Genomic DNA, 22336 nt, shown 5'->3' with positions numbered 1-22336 from the left:
AAATCATTTAGTACCGGTTGGTACTCGGCCTAGCTGCTGGCTTGGCCAGCAGTTCAGTACCGGTTGGGGTTACCAACCGGTACTAAACAGGCCAGTTTAGTACCAACCGGTACTAAACGGGTCGTTTAGTACCGGGCCAGCTGACCGGTACTAAGTGCGCGTGCACTTAGTACCGGAGGAGCGGTACCGGTCGGGAAACCGGTACAAACCGGGGGTTTCCGACCGGTACTAATGAGAGATTTTCTAGCAGTGCCTCTGCCATGGCTCAGAGTCAGAGATGATGTTGATGATGGAGAGCATGAGGAGTCAACAGGAGCTTCTGATGCAGCTCTTTGACGACGTGATCGGCTGCAACGTCAGCGTGGCATCTAAGCTTGAAGGGTGCCTCATCATGAGTACGACCGGAGATGATGATGATGGACCAGCTGTAGAGCTCGTCGTCGACGACAAGTCGAAGTCGTCGTTGGCGAGGAAGAGAAACAGTACTATTACTGGTGACAGGACGACGGATCGGATCAGGAACAAGCCAAGCCTAATAATAGCGCTGGTCAAAAGGGAAGGTACGGTGTGTAATTATATATGTAGATGCGCGCTGATGCATCAATATGAATTATTCCCCAGCTGCTTTTTGAACATAATCTTCATATATATGTGACCAGTATTGGTAATAATACTAACATTAATTGAACATATCTTATATATATAATCTTCATATATATGTGACCAGTATTGGTAATAATACTAACATTAATTGAACATATCTTATATATATAATCTTCATATATATGTGACCAGTATTGGTAATAATACTAACATTAATTGAACATATCTTATATATATAATCTTCATATATATGTGACCAGTATTGGTAATAATACTAACATTAATTGAACATATCTTATATATATTAACTATCTCATGCATGTTCAACAATATGTATGTATATATAGGAGTTGGTAATACTAATGCTAATCTTCTGTAACATGCATCACCAATATAATTGATCCATTTTTGGCTCATATATATATATGTATGTTATATATCTATAGGAGGAACGACAAGCAGCGATCAAGAGCCCTTGTAACACATGTTCCACATTATGATGGTCATCAATGGAGAAAATACGGGCAGAAGAACATCAACGGGAGGCAACATCCTAGGTATTTATATTAACCGCCCCATATGCATGTATCTCTTTTATATATGCCTCATCACCAGCAAATGATCCAACGAAGCTACGTAGGTCCATGGGAAAATTATCTAAATCTCCCTTATGGTCTCAAAAAAAAAACAAATTGATGAACACGCACATACATATATACTAATAATAATCGTATCACATGATCTTTCGACTGAGCAGGAACTATTACAGATGTGCCTACAGAGAAAGGAAGTGCTTAGCAACCAAGACAATTGAGCAACAGGAACAAAATAATGCCGGTACTAGTAGCAGTGCCATTGCTGGAGTGGAAAACGCCAAGTACACTGTTGTGTACTATGGAGATCACACTTGCAAGGACCATAACATCAGCATGGTCCAGGCACCCCAGCAGCAGCCTGTTAATATGGATCTTCAAAACGGGGAAATGGCTCAAGCAACAGCAAATGTTCAAGAGCCTGAGACAGACTTGGACTTGCCAGCTTTACTAGAGGTGTTTGACAACTCTCTCGTTGATTGGGATGACGGGAAGATGTGATATATCTGGCTTATGCACCATGAGTTGTAGGTTTACAAATTTTGGCTACTATACTGATTCAGTGGTGTGTAAATTGGTTAACCAGTATATACCCTGAATATTTGGACGGTGAATGAAATTGGTAGGTTTTAGTTTGAAGAACCAGCTTTAGCAAACAGTCAAATTTATGATGTACACGGATTCATTATTTAAATAACAGCTCAAAAAGCTACAATATTCAATTCCTGCAATGTGAAGTCGGCAATTATTTAATTATCCGTTAGGAGTAGTATATATTCTTGCATTGGCTTAATCATCAATAATGTAGATTAATTAAATCAGTTGATTTTTAGAATGCTTCAGATGGGAATACAAAGTTTCAATATTAGAACCACTCTTCTTGATTCCAAATACATAGGCAGTTTTAGTCTTGCTACTCTAAGCATGGTAAATAAATATTAACATTTAAGCTATTTTTGGGTGCTAAGAATAACTATTGTAGTTTTTGTGTGATTAAATTTGTGCCATGTGTTGGCTAATATATAACTGTACTATGGGCACCCCAAATAAGAACTTTTTAATGCCTGCTTTATTTAGAGTGTTTCAGATGTGCCTATTTCTTTGTTCTGGAAAACTAAGTATGGCTACCTACAATTTGGAAAGATGGGACAATTTATATTAGCAGTTTAGAACGTTGGGGGGGGGGTGTAATTGCCTTATTTCATTATAGAAAAAAAATAAGCACAGACATAATAGAATAGACATAGGAATATATATATCGTGTCAAAAGCAACCGATATTTATGTGTTGGTAGCACTATGCTCCGAAACATATGTAAGAGCAACTCCAACAGCATCTGTAAAGTAAAATGGATAGGTAAAAATAGCAAAATTAGGATAAAAACAGGATCCAACAGCTTCTCTATCTTGCTTCCCTCGCTATCATATTCGGTATCCCATGCTCCGCGTGAGGCATTTTTCCCGAACGGATCCCATTCGCCATCTTCCTCCTACCGCGTGGAACCACCCTCCCCCTCCTCTGATTTTCCACAGACCGAGATGTCCCGGCGCCGTCGCCGCCGGCCCTCGCCGGCGCCGCCGTCCCCGCCGACCTGGGCCGCCTCCGCTGCCCCCATGTCCCGCATCTGCGCCGCTGTCCCGTGCCGCCCCCGACATCCCTCGCCGGCGCGCCCCTCCGGCGGTAGGGGTGGCAACGGGTCGGGTTCGGTTCGGGTGGAGTGTCTGGACACCCAAAATCGAAACCCAACCTAAAACCCGAACGCACCCCAAACTACTATTCGGGTGAGAATTCATTCCCAAACCCGAAACCCGCGGATACACGAAACCCGACGAATAACCCGAAACCCGGATAATCCAACACACGCACAGTACAGACGCCTCGAGCAGTCGAGCACCAGCCGCCGCCACCGTTCACGGCGTGACCTCGAGCAGTCGAGCTAGGCCGTCCGCGGCGGACCCGCGCCCAGGTCCGCGGCGACGGTGCCCACATCGGCGCCGAAGGCCGCGCTCATCGAGGAGTAGGCACTCCTCCGGCGCCGCGGCGGCGAACCTGACGGCACCACTGCCACCGCCACTCCTGTCCTCCATGGAGGAGATGAGGCGGCGCAATGCCTGCGGATCCTCGGCGACCTTGAGGAGGAAATCGTGGCGATGCGGCGAACCCGCCGCCGCCGCTCCCAGCCGCCATGGAGGAGATGAGCCGCCGCAACACTTGCTGGTCCCCGGCGACCTTGAGGAGGAAGCCATGGCGGCGAACTCGACGGCGCCGCCGCCGCTGCTCCTGGCCACCATGGACGAGACGAGGCGGCGCAGCATCTGCAGGTGCGGATGGGTCGGGATGGGAGGGGTAGGTGAGGAGTTGAAGGATTTCAGCCTTATATAGCTATGGTTTCAAGATGGGCTTTTACTGGGCTGAAAGACTTCGGAGGCTCAATGGAGCTCCGCGGGTACAATTTAGGATCCGCACCAAACCCGAAATATTTCGGGTACCCAAACCCGCAAATCCGCGGGTGAAAATCAGGAACCAAACCCGAAACCCACGGATATCCACACCAAACCCGCCCCGCTGCCATCCTTATCCGGCGGTCCCTCCGCTCCGCCCCCCCCCCCCCCCCCCCCCCCCCGCCTGCTGCGCCGCGGAGCAGCTCATCCCGCACAAGGAGGGGCGTCGGCAATTTGCGCGGGCGGATCCATCGTGGTATGAAGGGACCACCACGCTGCCGCCTCCGCGGAGCACGACGTCGTGCAGGTCGCCGGATTCGGCGTGGAAGGCGAGCTCCGGGAGGCAAGTCCGGTAGGCCGCGAGGAGGGAGCTCCGGCGGCCTTCGACTCCATGCGCCAGAGCTCCGCCTGCTGCCCGGCGAGGCACCGGCGGCTAGCAGGAGGCAGCAAGAAGGGGAAAGAAGGCAAAGGAGGGGGGATGACGACTGGATCCCACATGTCAGATCAATTTTTTTGGAGTGGAAGAGAGGGGTGGATGGAGAGGCTGTTGGATCTCCCAGCTTTTGGCTGGCTTTTTATTGTTTTACCTAGCCATTTGACAAGTCATTTAGCTAGAAATTTTAGCTAATCTGTTGGAGTTGCTCTAAATCAACACTTTTTCCCTTCAATATCTGATGTTGATCATTCGCACCTAAAAAATTTCAAAGATTACAAAGATGCGCACCTATGTTCTTTGTTATGATTAGAATGTGCCTCAAAACAAGATCATGGCGACTGTAGTCTCTAGTCATAGCAAAACATCATGCTTTTACATGCACCTCTTATGACGTTATTTCCGTCTCCCGTAGCACCACACACATGCACAGCTACTAAGAAAAAATAAAGCATTTCTTTTAACAGAAAATCATGGCACTAACTTGCACATCTGTAATTAACTAAGGACATCCGTTTTTAGCATTTCAACCACAGAAACAAGGATTGTAACACGAAGAATTTGATGCTGTTGGCTACAAACTCCGTCAAAATCACAAATGGAGCCAATGACTGAGGGGCAAAAAAAATCATGGAGCATCATTATCATTTGAAAGCTGATATTTCCTCCCTTAAACGTGTGATGATGCCATCAACGCTCATTGTGGATAGGTTGGCACTGTCTCTTACCCTAACACATACCTGCAATACACAAGGGAGCCACGTAATTATCTCACATGAACCAGCAAGGATGCTTGCATCAATATCTGAGGATTGGTACTCATACAGAATTATACAGAATGTACAAAGAAAAATGGCACAAGGAAAAGAAAACGTACATTTCCAGTCTCTGCCTCTTGTGCACCTACAACAAGAATGTAGTTGAATTGGGCTAGCTGGGCTTCCCGTACCTGCAAGAAATCGGTGCATTATTATTAAGATATATATGAACCCCATTGCTTAAACATCAAAGACAACTTTGCTCACTGTATGGACAAGAAAAATGACATGGATAGTCCTAATAATGTTATAAATGTCATTACTTAACTAACCATCTTTTAGTGCAACATATGAAACAAATACTCTTGCTACATGTAATTTCTTACCTTGTGACACAGAATTTCATTCAATAAGGATGAGGAAACAAATATAAAAAACCAAAATAAACTGGTAAAAGAGAATGGCTACAGGGAAGTACCTTCTTTTGGATTGTTCTGTCACTAATGTCAATATCAACATGAAAACCAGCTTCATGTAGCCTGGCAAGGACCTGGTACCAGAAAACCAAAAGATCAATTAGCAAGTTTGTAAAATAAGCACAGTCAAGTTTGCCTAAGTCTGTAAAAGGGAATTTATTGGGAACATATATTACATGAAACCCATATACCACAGCAAGTTAAATGATCAAATGTTGAGTTTAAACAAACATAAGTCATAATCCTCATCCACCAACTCAAAGTTAGCAAAAATATTTGTTGTATGAATTAGAGACAAAATCTAAGTAACTTCACACCAGTAACCGCAAAGAACCATCTAAGATACCATTTGACTAGGGAGGACCACCAAATGGAATAACTAAAGCAGTTTTTTTTTTTGGTAGCATCAGCTATCACAGAGAACTATGTAGCTTAACTCAGTTTGCAGATACGAGGACCATTTACCTGCTTTCCATATTCCGCTGAACCAGAAGATACCGAGCAAACAATGACCTGGCGAGGGCTTAGCCACAAGGGCCATTTACCGTTGTAATGCTCCAAAAGAATGGCAAACATCCTTTCCACGGATCCTAAGATTGCTCTGTGTATCATCACAGGTCTTTCAAGTTTGGCTTCATCCTCGGCAGAGTAAGTCAGCTTGAAGCGAAGGGGGAGCTGAAAATCCAGCTGTAACATATAATATATAAGTTAGATACATGAGACTATTTTTAAAAATCTAAAGTTAATGGCAGAATAATATTCAGGTGAACCTGTAGGGTTGCACATTGAAATTTCCTCTTGAGGGCATCAAACACACCAATATCAATTTTTGGACCGTAGAAAGCACCATCTCCTTCATTAATCTGCATTCGAACATCTACATAAGTCCTCTGAATACAAGCAACGGCTAAACAATTTTGCAAAATGTATATGCGCTTCCTTGTAGAGCAACAGAAAAAACAAAAGAAGTGTACTCTTGCATAGCAACTAAATCAATCAGAATCAGAGTAAGCGTGATGACAAGATTCCAATACTTCAGTCCCAAGATGAAGCGAAAACAACATAGTTGTTTCAACATCAAATATTTTAAAGCTCATTAGACGTTACTCGTAATTTCATCCCCAGAAATCAGCAAGAATTAATTAAAAGCCCTAGACTCTTCCCCAAGGATTAGACTTGCTAGCATCCATGAATAACAACAATCAAGACAAACGATCAAAATTACAGAATTTTAACAGCATAATTTACTGAAAACCCCATTTACTGCAGCAAAATAATGAATATTGTGTACAAATGCAGGTCCAGCAGCATAATGGCATGGAAAGAATAAGGGGAGAATGGCTCCATAGTCTTTGCGTAGGTACCTGCCACGGCTTCCCAAATTCATTCAAGGCTTCTGTCAATTGTTGCTCTGCTTTATTCCAGGTTTCAATATCACCCAAATACTTCTCTGGTCTCTGGTAAAAACAACATTATGATCAGGTTAGAGTATGAACTAAGAGCAACAAGTAATATCAAGGGTTATCTTTGAAGCTCAGAGAATTCACATTATGCCCCCAAAGATTATGTCATAATGGGCAATAGCAAAGATAGAAAAGAAATCGCCGTCACAATTTAACATGCAATTACTCAGTAATTATGAAAATAATCAGTCTTTTGAATCACCATAAGACAATATATCAATCCAACCAAGATGTCCAGAATTAAAGAGAGACATGAACATCAAATGCTAGAAGAGAGTTTGGGAGATCATGCCATGAACTTTACCAACTCCAAGTTAAACAAGAATGCAACATACATATCTAAATACAGTTCACTGAGATAATAAAAGGGATGCAACCAGCAACCATGAACAAACTAACATGATTACCCAGATTTAAATAGGTCTGAAAGAGAAGTACGTGATGGTATAACCCTAGCAACATTCATTCACAGATACACAAGTTATCTTGTGATTCTAATTCCTTAATGGTTAAGAAAATAAAAGGGAAAAGAACAAGGCTGTTCATCAAAGTGAACTTAATCATGCATATTAAAATTGCAACTTAAAGCCCCCAATCCGTCATCATTTCATGCCAATTTTCAGACATAGATTCTGGTTCCTATGAACCTATAAATGCTATCAGTATACGATAAGAATAGAAGAATACCGTAGACAACTCCAACTCGTATTTGAAGCCAAATATCTCGTAAACATGATTGATGAACTCCAAAACACCCTTAACTTCATCCTTGATCTGCAACAAAAACAAACTTTAATAAATGTAGGCAACAATACTGGGAAAGATATCCAACTAATCCAAGCCACAATTCATCTACAGTCAGAAAAAGGAAGGCATAGCTAACACACTATACAACTTAGTAATGCAAGTAGGGATGCAAATTAGAATGTATGCAGAGTGCTGGTCTTCACTCTTCAGCATGCAAAAGCAATCATCATAAGATCATACACTTTTATATAAATTATAGAACAATTGACTATTACTGAATAAATTATTATATAATTCATTCTAGAGGATAGTAAACAAGTATGGTCTATCCAAATAAAGCTTACTTGGTTCTCTCTGCAAAAGATATGAGCATCGTCCTGCCGGAAACGTAAACATCAAAAAAATAATTAGTATGGACAGAACAAAATCATTAAATATAACTGAAAACTCACAGAACAGCCTCCTTACCTGCTGGAATCTCCTAACACGTGTCAAACCTGTAAGTGCACCACTAAGCTCATTTCTATGAAGAACTCCAAAATCAGCCATACGAAGAGGCAACTCTGTAGAGCATTTCAAAAGAGAAGAAAGGCTTGCACATGAGATTTGTCAAAACCAACGGATGCACAAGAATGATAAAAAAAGGATCCACTAAAAATCAAGATAATAAAAAAAAGGGTGAATGGAATAGGAACAATCAAGCTTAATTACGCATGTGGTGCCATCTGGAGTTAGCATCAGTGACAGTACAGGCTTCTTTGGATCCATTCTAGCTTCGATCCGAGTTCGCTTAGGAAAAAGTTTAGTATGAGTTGATTTGATTGCATTTCATTGAAAGGCCCTATCTATCTCATTTCAAGGCAAGCCGTGAAATTATATCCGATACAAAAATGGCAAACCCCTCACCCTGTAAGCATTCTATCTTGCCCAACTCAGTTCATGGTTTTTGGAGTCCTGCACATCAGTAGTTTCAATTGTGGCATGCCCATAGTGTCCCTTGCCCAAGGACCATCTAATGTAGATATTAGCATGATTTGGAGTACTGAATAAAACAGGCTCAAATTTAATATCTTCATAATTCTAGAGCTCAAGTTCTATTAGCATGATATGAAGTACTGAATAAAACAGGCTCAAATTTAATCTCTTCATAATTCTAGAGTTCAAGTTCTTTTACCAAGAAAAAGTACTTAAAAGAACATATAAAATGTTATTATAGATGACACAAAGCACCAAAGATTAATAATAAATACTGACCTAAGGATAACAAGAAAATATACAAACTTTGGCAGAAAACAACAGTTCAGAAAAGAAGAAGCTTCAAGGCATTATTGTGAAAGCAGTATGACTCACTTGACATAAAACAATTTAGAATAGAATATCAAATTAGGAGGAAACTCACCTCTGTATGAACGAACTCTATTATCAAACATTAGACAGTGGCCAGGGCAATTCATCGGCTTCAATCCAAATTCCTGCTTCTCAATCTGGAGAATCGATCCGACAAGCAACCAGCAGAAGTTAGTAACTCACTGCTGAGTCTATGGCATATGTAAAATAACCAACACTTATGATTGTGCTGTATCATCTGTAGATGCGCCTACCTCAAAAACGAACATGTTCTCCTTGTAGTTTGCCGCATGTCCAGAAGTTTCCCAAAGTTGCATATTGTAAATATTTGGGCTCAACACCTATACGTCAGGCGTAAGGAACAGAAACAGTGGAGTTGCACAACAATCTCATTGAGTTAATAACAACTATACCTCTTGGTATCCTCTATCTCTATATTGCTGTCGCAAAAAGTCCATCAGTTTATTATATATCCTAGCACCATGTGGAAGGAAGAAGCAGCTTCCAGGGCTGCATAATTGTAAATAAATCAGCAATTCATTATTAACCAAAGATGTCGAATTGAGATATGAAAGAAAGAGAAGAGAAAATCATAAAGGAGTGCTAAGGTACAGGTACCTAAGCGGATGGAAAAAGAAGAGTTCCTGTGCCTGTCCTAGTAACCTATGATCACGTTTTTTAGCCTCCTCTAAAAAATGTTTATATTCCTGCAAAATATCATGTGATAAATCATAAATATAGATGCAAAAGGAGAGACCAGTGAAATGAAAAATGTAAACACATCATTCAATGGCATATTATTATGATAGAAGATTTAAAATGCCCTGTCTTGATATACTATATTCATAGAGATATTTTATCCGAGGCTCTGAGCTGAGCAATACTAATGCCTCACAGAGATATTCCCAGTAAGTTTTAAAAGATTACCATACAGCATGGCGTGCAAATTATCCCCAACCCCATACCCAACAGGCATCGAAAGCCACAATATCATAGATACAGTTTCAAGGTACTGATTCTATGAAAAGTTATCATATCATGTCTGTAAAACTATCTTGCTAAGTCGGCTGCAACCCATGGATCATGAAAAAATAACTTATGCCGTTATCTAAAATGCAAGATTAAGAGATGCGTTCAGCAGGGTTTATTGATTAGGAACCAGTTTACCTTGAGACGTTTAGAATCAGGGAATGAAATTCCGTACACTCTCTGCAGGCTTTCGCGGTCTGCTTTTCCTCTCCAATATGATGATGACGCCTGATTTTTGCATGCAGGTTTAAATCTGAAATAACCAGTTGGACTAAAAAGAGAAAGTTGAGGTTCACACATAACCAAAGAAATCATTTCACCTTCAGACAAGCGAAAGCTTTGACAAAGGAAGTATTCGGGATGTGCGGCCCACGGCATAGGTCCACTAAAGGACCACACCTGTATACTGTAATGGTCTTGTCTTCGGGCAACTCATTAATGATTTCAACCTAAACATATAGTCCAATTTTTTTTAAGATGAATGGAGGTCACATAATATTTCAAATAAGCAACAAGAAGATATAAAAAAATGAAATAAACAAGACAGGAGCAAGGAAGGTTGCCTTGAATTTATTTTCAGCAAACATTTCAAGAGCCTCTGCTCTGCTGACCTCAATTCGTTCAAATGGCTGTTTTTCCTGCATCAAGTAAGCTCTAATAGTTTAAGAAAACAATGTTTTTTTGCTGGAGTACTTCAATTGTTTGTTCCACACAAAAAAAATGCAAGATATTGATACATCATTATGAATTCCAAATTTTGGAAACAAAGTGATACAACATTAGCAATTCTAAAATTTGGGATCATCATATGTACTTTGTGATCCACAGAAGGAGATGTACTGATACAAGCCTCAGCAAAAACTAAAATGAAATGAGTTAAAAGTTCACAGCTTACCGTGACAGCCTTTTGAGCTTGGTTTTCTATGATACTAAAGTGCTCCTCATTCAATGTCAGATCATTGTAGTAAGCATCATAGTAGAAACCCTTTAACAAGTTAAGAGAAGATATTAGAAAACAGTTTAACCACAGACAAGATGGGTTAGTTAATTCATTACGCTGATTGATCCTCATATCATTTTCATACCTCCCCTCTTGTAGTGCAAGGCCCAATACACAGCTTGCAGCCATATGCTCTCTCAAGAGACTACAAATTTAGACCTGTAATTAGTGATAATTAAACTGAAAATGGATTGCCATGTACAAATACTGAAACTCATCATTTGAAGATAAAAACAGCAAAAAAAAAAAGAGCATCATCAACATGCAAAACGCCATCTCACCTCTCCAAGAATATGAGCACTTGAGTGCCAGAAGGTGTCACGCCCTTCGTTGCTATCAAACTTGAACAACTGCAATTTACAGTCACCTTCCAGTGGCCTCCCCATATCCCAGAGCGTTTCGTCCACTTGAGCTATCAAACAGCTAGCTGCCAATCCGCTGGATATCTCCTTGGCGATATCCATTGGGGTTGTTATCCACTTCTTCCCTTCCTTGACAGCGCCATCGGGCAGAGTTACTCTGAAGGACATAATAGCCCCCAAACAGTGCTTCAAAGTGTGAAAATCCAGCGTAATGATACAGCGAACAATAGGCAGTTGATGTGAATATCAAAATCTAAACTTGAGTGTGAATATTGAATCTAATTCGGCAACAAGCACGGAAGCAGATGGGTGAAATAAAGCTCTCACTTGATGGCCTCGCCGCCGATGTTGAGCCGGTGGAGGGCCTGCCTTGCCTGGATCTCCTCGAACATGCGGACCCTCTTGTTCGTGACGGCCTCCAGGTAGGATTCATCGCGCGCGACGACCGGGGCGGAAGCCGCGGTGGGGGCCTTGGGCTTGGCCTTCCCCTTGGCGTCCTTTCCGGCAGCGGAGCCCTCACCCATCCCGTGGGCGGCGGGGAGGTGGTGGAGGAAGCGGCGGGTGGGACGGGGAGGCGGCGAGGGAAGGAAGCGGGGTGCGCGCTGCCTGACGAGCGAGAGGCCTCGCCGGAGGCAAACTAGCATATGGGAGGAAGAGAGCAGGGGCGGCGGCCGCCGGGGTGGAGACTGGACAGGGTAGGGTTGGACGGAAAGAAAAAAAAAACGGTTCGACTGCTGACGTGGCAGTTTCATGGGCTGTAATTTCCCGCGGAAGCTATTCATTTCCCAAGCTTCCTTTGGGCTTGTCCCGCTAAAACGTGGGCTTCTTGCTTCTTCTAGGGTGAAGAAGCAGCCGAGAAGCCCAAACAAACAGTTCTGTTTTTTTTTCTTTTGACAGCAAACAAACAGTTGTAATTAGTAACGTGTTTTTTTCTGAATTGAAGTGTAATTTTCTGAGTAGAGTTAGCATAGGCTGCCCATGCTTTGGCAGCCTTGGGTTCTGAGTGTGTTGAAGGGGAAGAGCTAATCGCTAGTTCTATTCTTGGAGATGTCCATGTAATTGTCACTGACAATTTATCAGACAAGTAATAAGATTGCTAAGTTTCAAAAAAAAAAGTTTATGTCATCATGTTGTATACTGACAGCAGGCTTGGCCATCATGTTCAGGGAATGAACAATCACGTTACTAATGAGGTGATGATCAGTTAATTAATTATTAGGAAATTGATTCTCGGTGCTCCCCCTAGCTGCATGCAATCCATTTTTTGGCCGAACGGAATGGGACAAGATGACACGACACGAGAGAGATGACGAGAGAGATTAACAATGCCTGCATGCCACACAAAAGTTTCCGGCGGAGTCCCCAATTAAGCACTTGAGAGCGAAAACTGAGAGGGCAGTGGCCAACGGCCATGTCCTTGCCATCGTCCCCCTCCCCCGGAGCAGCAGGACTTGCTGCCGATCTACTCGTCCTCATCGGACGACGACCTCGTCACCACAACCGACCTCCAAATCTACGGCGGCGCCAGCGATGGAGAGCGTCGTCGCCCCTTCGCCGTGCCGCCGGCCCCCGCGGTGGTGTTCGCCCCTTCGCCGTGCCGCCGGCCCCATCGACGCTCTGCTAACGGTTCAAGGAATTTTGAATTCTACCTACTTTTAAAATTTTATAATTCAAATTCCTTTATGTCTAATGTAGCACATCTACTCAAAATAGATTCCTTGTCTCTTGTTCTACCTCCTAGCAAAATATCACAATTTTTAGACAATATTAACTTTGATTTCTCCATTATTTAATTGAGAGATATGTAAAATTCTAGAAATTCGGAAATTATACTGTAGCAAAACCGCCTTAGGCTGAAGCCAGGGTTGTTTTCCGAATGGTTTCGTCAGTTGGAGGTGTAGAATGTCGGGTTTCGTAGTTCAAGGATCAAAATCAGACGATCATGATAGTTCAAAGTTGAAAAACAAACTTTACCCTATTTGTATTGCTCCTTATCGATCTGCAGCTCATTGTTTACTATACTGCTCCAACTAAGAATTAAGCGCCCTTGGAAACTAAACAATACGCTGTGGTGTAAACCACCATTGCTAATTTGCTAATAAGTCGCTAACAACGTGGACCTAGACCAACACGACATTTTTACAAACAGCGTCAGGAAGATTTTGGATGGACTTTCGAGCTTACACGAAATGCTAGAAGGTGACGAACTTGTGCTGACATGAGCTTGCTTCTGTCAGCATGATGAAATCCTTGGCCAAAACCTATTGTCTCCAAGCTAGTAAGCTATATACATATACCATGAATATCCTGATGAGATATAAATGATGAATACCTAGCACTCCTTCTATTCCAAATTATAAGTCATTCTAAAAATCTTGGAGAGTCAAACAATATCAAAGTTTGACCAAAAATTATAGAGAGAAATATAAAGATTTATGACATCAAATAGGTGCACTATGAAAATGTAGCTAATAAAGAATCTAATGATACTTAATTGGTATTATAAATGTTATTATCTTGTCATATAAATTTGGTCAAATTTGAAAAACTTTGACTCTCCAAGATTCTTGGAATGACTTATAATTTGGAACGGAGGGAGTATATATATGTATGTGGAGAGTGCTAATTTGGATGCAACTATATATCTTAATTCACTTCGGATATAGCCTACAAAGTAAAGACACACAAGTACTTTTTTGCAAATATGTGGGGATCAGGGCCAAGCCCATTCAGGGCTCAAGGTAAAATGAACTGATTCCAATCCCGGCTTATTCAAAGAAGATACTAGAGAACTCTTCAATTAATGCGTGCCAACGAACCGTGGTTAGATTTCAAGTGTACGGACGTCTTGTGTTCTTTCTTCCTCTGTGTGTGTATGTGCATCTGGGATTGTTGGAATTGGACTGTAGTGTAGGACAGAACAGTAGAAGGTGAAAAGTTCAGGTGAGAACTGAAGGCAACTGCTTACTGACCAGACTTGTTTGTTTTGGGAGAAGGGTGTACCTGGTGAGCACAAGCGACAATTGATTACGATGAAATTTGCCAAATCAATCCGTGTACCTGGTTAATTCCTTTGACTACGTACCCATCACAGTATTGTTTGCTAACGCGCGGTAGCTGCCAAGTCAGTCCTTCCTGTCTCTTTCCATGTGCTCTGCACCTGCCTACGCATGCGGTTGATTATATTGCTGCCCAAGTTGATCATTAATTATGGGGTGCCATACCACTCCCATCTCTGTATATAACTGCAAGGGATTAGGAGTAACCTTATCGCCATAGCCAGCTGACAATTAGCTTCCTTCCTTCCTCCTCCCACAACTGCAGGAGAACGAGCCTGCAGTTAAAAGCTTCCCTCCTTCCTGTGTTCAGAGCCTCAGTCTTCTTCAGACACAAGAGGAAAGCTAGCTAGAAATTATTAGCAGAGATGAAGCAGCACAATAGCAGATGCCTTCCTCAATCTTCACCTTCTGATCGCCCCTCTTTTGTCTCCGACCACGGGCTGGCGATGAAGGAGATTGCCAGGGGGCAGTCTCTGGTGACGCAGCTGAGGGCCATCGTCCTTCCTGCGCTGCAGGCGGACCAACGCTGCGAGCTTGTTGCCCAGATGTTCCAGAACATACTGGATTGCTCCAGCAGGGCCATAACTGAGCTGCAGCTGCAGCATCAGTCTGATGCTCGACCTGATGACTCAATGGTGGATGACAAGAAGAGAGTGAGGAAGATTTCTTCTGATGACTGCATCAAGGAGGAGGGTGCTACTGCTAACCCCCATCATCAGCACAAGAGAAGGTATGTGGATATATGTGACCTGATTAATTCAGTTTGAAGTTTGAACTAGCGTAAGTTTAGATTCCTTTTGGAATATACTTCTCGATGTTGCATGTGATTAAGCTATTTCATTTATTCTCCCAACGCAAACAAATTTTAAGCAGGAGGTCTATTGATACGGTGTCACTGGAAACGCCTGTTCCGCACTATGATGGCCGCCAATGGAGAAAGTATGGGCAAAAGCACATCAACAAAGCGAAACATCCAAGGTACCTTTTCTCTTCTAAAAGATATGCGTAAAATTTCTGGTTCTCCAGGAGCTACTACAGATGTACTAAATTGGACTATCATTAATCTGGTTCTCCAGGAGCTACTACAGATGCACCTACAGCAAGGAACAAGACTGCAAAGCAACAAAGACGGTGCAACAGCAAGATGAAAGCACAGGTACTGATAATCCCGTGATGTACACAGTCGTCTACCACGGCCAGCATACCTGCAAGGATAACAATGGCGTCGACTCAGGCACCGATGAGTCCGAGACAAACACCCTAAGTAGCAGTGATAGCCGATCCAGCATATCGACCACCTGTACAGATCCTTGTGATCATCAGACATCCCTAGGTGACAATAAGCTGATCGAAAAATCTGCAGACTTGGTCACAAAGAGCCTCTACGAGCCATTGAACATGAACCCATTTGCACCCTTGGATTTGGACTATTGGGAGTTGGATGCACTCCTAAGATTTCATTTGGAGCCTGATAATTAAGGTATCAACTAAAAGCTAGTTTGATAAGACATGATAATGATCCAAAGAGAGAGATGCTTGTTCCTAGTTGTGAGTGAAAATATTATATTTATATAGCCAGATTGTATAATGCGTCAGTTTTGTGAGTTTTTGTATCAAGCAGCCATGAAGAAAAGAAAAGGATCTATTTTACAACATTCGACTATAGGCATGGTGTGATTTTCAACTTTTATATTTTTATATGCATAACAAAGCATTAAATGACAAAAAAAAGCATGTTGTGACACCCTCGATCGATTGCAGTCCGAATTTGATATGCATGACAATGCAAGGCACTTTACTGCCGATCCTACTGAGCACCAGAGAAAACTGAAGCTATCTTTTTATGACGTGCTCCATACACATCAACAGCAAGATATATACATACTGTAGTTGATTTGTGAGTTCCTTCTATTTTCATTACTTCTATTTTTTCTAATTTGCCACTTCACTAATTATAGCTTAACAAAAAGCCCCAGCAAGCACCACAGCCATGTTTTACACTATTGCCTAGAGTTTTGAGGGTGTTCAGGGTATCAGTAGTTCATTAATTGCAGGTTGAAAATCAAGAGATGCTTTTCTCAAAGATGAGCTAAAATTAAATGCTAAACTTTAGCATATATTAGTATTCATGCACATGCCAAAGTTTTTGAGTCTTGGCTAAACATTAGCCCACCCCATTAACACTCCCGTTTGGAGGGAGCTAGTGCTAAAGTTTAGTACTTTCACCTGTTAGCACTTGGATCTAAACGGCCTCAGCATGTCTCCACCTGTGAATTAGCTGGCGATCCATTAAAATGCATTGGGGGTTCTCACTTAATCATCATAGTGTTTTGGATTTCATACTATACATATGGGTGATTAAGAAAGGAATGGTGGGGGTTTTAATAATTAATTAACCGGCAGCCGCCACAAGATTATCGTACGTGCCCTTAATATTTTCCATTTGCACATCTGTGGTAGCAGTCGTCATACTAGTTAGTTGGCATATATATACCAGTATGAATCTTGAGGGGCATATATATCTGCTATACCTTTCATCAACTGGATAATATGAAACCAACCTAAATGCTGTACTGTACTGTACTGGTAGTAATGAACAGATGTTAGAGAGGTGTGCTTACCATTGGATGAAAGGTTCCAGTTCACCAAAACACCTGACAGGATCCAACGCAAGCAAGACGATGGCATGCAGCGGAGTTAACTGCATTTACATTTTTATGACCCTTCCTTACATCACAACCTATGGATGCACTAAGATTAGGAGGCTGATAATTCGGACATTGATGAGTGAGGTAGTGATCAATCTGCATGATATGAAACAAATCTTAGGAATAGCAGAGAGATAATAAGAGGAGAGAAAAAATGAGAAATCATCCTGAAAAAAAATCAGTGACAAGTATATATACTGCTAGCTAGCTATTGGACTATAGCGTGACAAAGTATTTAGGAATAGACGGAGCTGATTGAATAGCCAGAATTTGTCTTGTATGTTGGAATCTGATACCTGTGTTAAGGCATTGGATTCTCATAATGCAATATCCATGTGATTGCCGAGTTCTAAAATTGGAATATCAGTACAACCTTAATATGGAAATCATGTCAGAGCAGTGCTGCCTTGCAATAGCAGCAACTACACATAACTAATTATTATTATGTACTAGTGACAAGTAGCTGCTAATCATTGAGTAATTTTAAAGAGGGCGTGTTGACCCACAGCCGCCACAAGTTTGTCGTTTATGCATGCTCTCTCTCTCTCTCTGAAAGATGTTTATGCATGCTCTCAATGCACGTGCGTATACTAGATCAGTTGTAGATAGACTTGATGCTGCAACTAGAAATTAGATAATAAAGAACTAAGTATATGTGTCAAGTGGTAGTTAGTTTAGTGCACAAGTTGGTCTATCTCTAGGGAGTAGAATATGTACAGTAGTTACTTGCATTGCATCGGACTCCGTATAATACTATAGCACGCGATAAAGGATGCGCAGTAATAAGAATTCTGTTTGGATCCAAGTGCTAATGGATGAAAATACTAAATTTTAGAATTAGCTCATCCAAATGGAAGTGCTAATGGAGTGGGCTAAACTTTAATCAAGAATAAAAAACTTTAGCATGCTTATAAGTGCTAATATATGCTAAAATTTTCAACTTTAGCTCATCCAACCAGACAGAAGTTTTGTAGTGGTAGGAACTAATAATTAATATGTCTGCGTCACCTCACCAAACACCTGACGGGATCCAAGCAATATGATGACTATATGTAAGCTACAACAACTTGCCTAATAACCAGCAAGTCGGCAGTAGTGAACTAAGGTACATGCCTCTATATGTCCTAATTAAGTACTAACACGTCACTAAAGTACGGAGTAATTCGTTTTTTAATGGCACACACACCAATTCAAGGTTAAGAGAACCTGGGTCCTCATGACCATTGATTGAAGAGAGGCATGTTATCTGCTAATTACATAGGGTTTCGCCAAGGATACAATAAGAACTATAACTATATCGACCAAAGCAAATATAATTACGGCCATATACACACAGTCCCTCCATCTTAAAAAGAATGCTACTCTTACATTCCGAGAAGTCAAACAATTTCATTTTTTACCAATTTATATAAAAAAATTACTAATATTAATGTATCCAATTAATTTAATATGAAAATATATTACATGATTACATGAGTGGCCTGGGAACCGAAGTGGGGCTGGGGGCGTGGCGTGGGGGGCTGGGGGTATGGGAGCTGGCCAGGGTTAGGGTTAGGAAGATGTTTGGTGGGCTGGGCTGGAAATATGAGTGGGCTGGAATGAATGATATTTTTGGGTTGGCCTGCTCATGTAGTTCGAGTACACAGACTGATACCAAAATTATTCGTAATAATTCGGTTACCATGGGTTGGAACTCGAATTTGGATTCAGGTTTTTCAGGCTCAAGTTCGGGTTTTCGAGTACGGGTTTTGGGTTTCGGATATTCTTCCCACCCATAACTATGATTTAGACCTCACTTGATACGATTAACAAGCTTAAGGATGTGAATATGCATTTTGAAAGTTTGAGAATCTGGATGACACCCCGAGTCAAGTTTAAGATCTAGTGGTGTATTCTACTCTAAACAAATCATGTCATTGAATTAGTGAATTAGTCTCGACCGAAGAGGAAACACTATGCGGTTTTTGGCTGATTTTCAAGGATTTCAAACTGCAGAGCTGCGGTAATAACCCAAGAAGCTCGGGCCGCCGTCGCATCATGAATAAATGAGGCCCATCAATGCTAAAGAAGAAGATTGACTGACTGGTCCAACATACTACAAAATCGTCCAGCCCGGTGATTACTGATGCCCTCGGATCGGACGGCCCAGTGAAGCCAGGCGCGTGTCCAGCCCGGAGGGAGCCTCGCGGCTCTGGCCTTTTTTTCATTTTTATATTTAAAAAAACAAAATTTCAAAAATATATGCCGAATAGGGAAATTTTCAAAATGGGTGCCTGTCGCCCCCCTAATGGGCGACAGGATGCTTGTCGCCCATCCAGTTGGCGACATGACCTAAATGTAAAAAAAATTACATTTAGATCCTGGCGCCCAGGGCGCATTAAACAGTAAACTTGTAAAATCGATATAAAATGGTAGAAAAATCGGAAAAATACAAACTCAAATGTTCTGGATTCTATGAAATAAGATCTACAACTTTTTTACATAAAGTTTTTCATTTGATCAATGTATCTAAATCAAGAAAAATAGTTCTTATACCTAGAAAAGTCTAAAATAATTCATTTGGTCTAGTTGTGCTTATCTAAAATTTACCAAACTTTTTTTATAGCTCTTAGGAAATAAAATAATGGTACTGTAAAAGTTATGGTTTCTAATACTCAGTATAGTAGCATGGATAAATAACCCATTTAAACTAGACATATTGCAAGATCTAATTTAAAAACTTATTCTAGAAATGTTTTCTGGGCCTACCAATTTTGTACAAGCCTATGCTCACCATATGCAACACTCTTGCCAAAGATGAAATGCATCCAAAGGATGGATCTTGGGATTTAAATAAAAGTGCATTAAACTGGTATTTAAAATAGAGCAAGATACATTGATCAAATGAAAAACTTTATGTAACAAAAGTTATAGATCTTGTTTCATAGAATCCATAACAGTTGAGTTTGTATTTTTCTATTTTTTCTATAATTTTATATCAATTTTACAAGTTCACTGTTTAATGCGCTCTGGGCGCCAGGACCTAAATATAAATTTGTTTTACATTTAGGTCCTGTCGCCAATTGGATGGGTGACACCCATTTTTGAAAATTTACCTATTCGGCATATATTTTTGAAATTTTGTTTTTTTAAATATAAAAATAAAAAAACACCGGCTCTGCATCTCCGGGGCTTTTAGTAGTTTTTTTTTCGAGCCCAAGATTAATCTACTGTATCCTTTAGTAGTTTTTTTTCTCGTAAATTTCTGTGTCTACTGTGTATGCACAAGTGCGTGTTTATTGTGTTAGCTTTGAACTTTTGAATTAGCACGGTTCTCATTGCTTGAACTTATCTCATTTGATGCCAATAATTTATCCCCCATCTCTCTCTCTCTCTCTGCATGTATGTTTTTTTTTCAGTAAGTACTATCCCGTTTCAGCCACAAGCCTTCAGATATAATATTGTTGGACCGTAGCAGCAGCCTGCTGGATATACTAGAATACTAGCAGCTGCAAACTGTGTCAAGATTGCTGTGTCCCTAAGCTATTTCCTCTTGATTTTCTATACGAAACAGCTGGTTGCATAAACTAATTAACTAGGAATCCTAAACCGATTCAACATCTTATTGGGAATTCTTTATCCTAGCAACTACTGATCGAGCCTTGATTCCTACACATGGGGTGGGGGTATTATCATAGCAATATTAATTGTCTGAGTGCCGCGTTTATCGTCTTTGAGAACAATTCTTTTCTTAAGCTGAGTTAGATTCAAGACATATGTTCGGCTGGCTGTGGCTGATGCTGATTTGCTGTGAGAGAAAAGTACTACTGGCTGGTTGGTGGCTGGTGCTAATTTGGTGTGAGAGAAAAGCACTGCTGCTTATTGCCAACAGAACAGTGCGGTCTGCGAAAAAGAGGGGTTAAAATTGATGTGCGCAGGTTGATCTTTCCGACATATTATGGTGCTGGGGGAGGAACTAATTCAGTTGAGTCCAAGTGGAATGATATCTTCCTTGACTTTGTTTTTGTCATCCTAACTTTTACGTCATGAAAGAAATAAAGTTTGGTGCCACATCTCAACTGTCAAGAAGATATCACCGTTTAATTTCTATCTTAGGCCCCCTGAAGAGATCTTAGCTTCCAGGAACCATCCCACCGCCCCCCATCATAGGAGTATTAAAATTGTTTACATAATCAACGAGATTCTTCTCGTGGATCGATTAAGATTGGACAATTTGCATTGCATGCAAACAGCGCAGCAGCACATGGAAGCACCTTGCATCACCACTTTTTAGATAGCAGATCCACTAGGTTGTCTTTGTTTTCCTCCATTGGGCTCTAATTATTCAATTAGGGGCTGCTCATTACAAGTTCCAGGGCATCTGCCCGCCATTGTTTACGACTCATGCCCTGGCCCCTGGCTATGCACTGTGCTAAAAAAGAACAAAATTAGCAGCCATTGTTAGGAGTTAATTTGCCCTTCATGGAGTACCGTTCCTGATGAAAGGCTTCAATATTACTTATGTCAATGGTCTTTGCATATCTAGTGTCAGCCTTAATTTAGATGCAAAGGCCATTGTAACAACTTTTGAAGGCTACTATAGAGTAACAAATTATATTCCTATTCTCTGCTCTCACTGGTTCCAAATATTTGACCCCCCACCATATATTACCAGAGCCTCTTGTAGGCTCATTAAATCAGGAGGGTTCAGCAACAGTTTACAGGCAAAAAGGAATACAGTACTATGATCTTAGGGTTTACATATTGGAACAAAACATATGGCACCAGGCATCGGCAACTTCTTTGTCTTGTCTCGGCAGTCTGCACGACCAAAGGCGTGCTTCTTCTTTGCAACTGAGTAGCAGACGTAGGAGGGATGGCTCCTGGCTTCGAAAGGCAACATCGTGTCTATGCTTCCAGATTTGCCAGGCACACAATAGCAGAAAGGTGGAGTAGTGTTGGGCTAGCACACCCGGGGGCCTGTCCAACATCCAGAGTTGTGATACTGAATTTTGATGTACCCTGATGCCTAGCTTCGCCCAGAATTGAGTGGCAATTGTGCAGTGGAGGATCAAGTGGTCAGGGCTTTCGTCATCGGCCCTGCACACCTCACATTCGGCATCATCAACGACGTGCTTGATCACCAGGTTTGCACTGAATCTTTTCCTGAACCAGGAGCCATGCAAAGAAACAAACATGGGGGCGCACAGTTTTTCCACACAAATTGATAGAATGGGCAGGGAGTATCCTCTTGTAGGCTCATCATGGCTTTGTAGACCGGCCCGACGCGGAGGGTACCATCTTTCCCAGCCAGGGGGCATTTTCTGCAGTCAGGCGT

General features: G+C 41.5%; 3 protein-coding genes across 3 annotated transcripts; 2 read left to right on the top strand and 1 right to left on the bottom strand.

The window, feature by feature from the left end:
* The first annotated feature begins 277 nt into the window (after positions 1–277).
* On the top strand, positions 278–1697 carry LOC120700307. Its single transcript, XM_039984535.1, has 3 exons — positions 278–565; positions 660–664; positions 1361–1697. Exons 1-3 carry the CDS (start codon positions 278–280, stop codon positions 1695–1697), a joined length of 630 nt encoding a protein of 209 aa, XP_039840469.1.
* A 2705-nt stretch (positions 1698–4402) lies between these two features.
* LOC120696549 (threonine--tRNA ligase, mitochondrial 1-like) lies at positions 4403–11938 on the bottom strand. The gene is made up of 20 exons (XM_039979500.1): positions 11580–11938; positions 11172–11409; positions 10976–11035; positions 10786–10875; positions 10454–10528; positions 10211–10339; positions 10029–10118; positions 9480–9568; positions 9275–9371; positions 9116–9202; positions 8914–8998; positions 7983–8077; positions 7859–7891; positions 7455–7541; positions 6669–6761; positions 6075–6167; positions 5770–5991; positions 5307–5378; positions 4948–5019; positions 4403–4810 (listed from the first exon to the last, which is right to left on the bottom strand). The coding sequence occupies exons 1-20, from the start codon at positions 11894–11896 to the stop codon at positions 4715–4717; spliced, it is 2220 nt and encodes a 739-aa protein (XP_039835434.1). The 5' UTR covers positions 11897–11938; the 3' UTR covers positions 4403–4714.
* A 2539-nt stretch (positions 11939–14477) lies between these two features.
* Positions 14478–15966, top strand: LOC120696550 (WRKY DNA-binding transcription factor 70-like). Its single transcript, XM_039979501.1, has 3 exons — positions 14478–15041; positions 15185–15289; positions 15388–15966. Exons 1-3 carry the CDS (start codon positions 14677–14679, stop codon positions 15788–15790), a joined length of 873 nt encoding a protein of 290 aa, XP_039835435.1. The 5' UTR covers positions 14478–14676; the 3' UTR covers positions 15791–15966.
* Positions 15967–22336: the final 6370 nt, after the last annotated feature.

This window comes from Panicum virgatum, chromosome 3K (assembly GCF_016808335.1).
Source record: "Panicum virgatum strain AP13 chromosome 3K, P.virgatum_v5, whole genome shotgun sequence".
In the NCBI taxonomy this organism is placed as follows: Eukaryota; Viridiplantae; Streptophyta; class Magnoliopsida; order Poales; family Poaceae; genus Panicum; species Panicum virgatum.
Note: the sequence above shows the minus strand (reverse complement) of the source record. Positions and strands in the feature narration are given on the sequence as shown.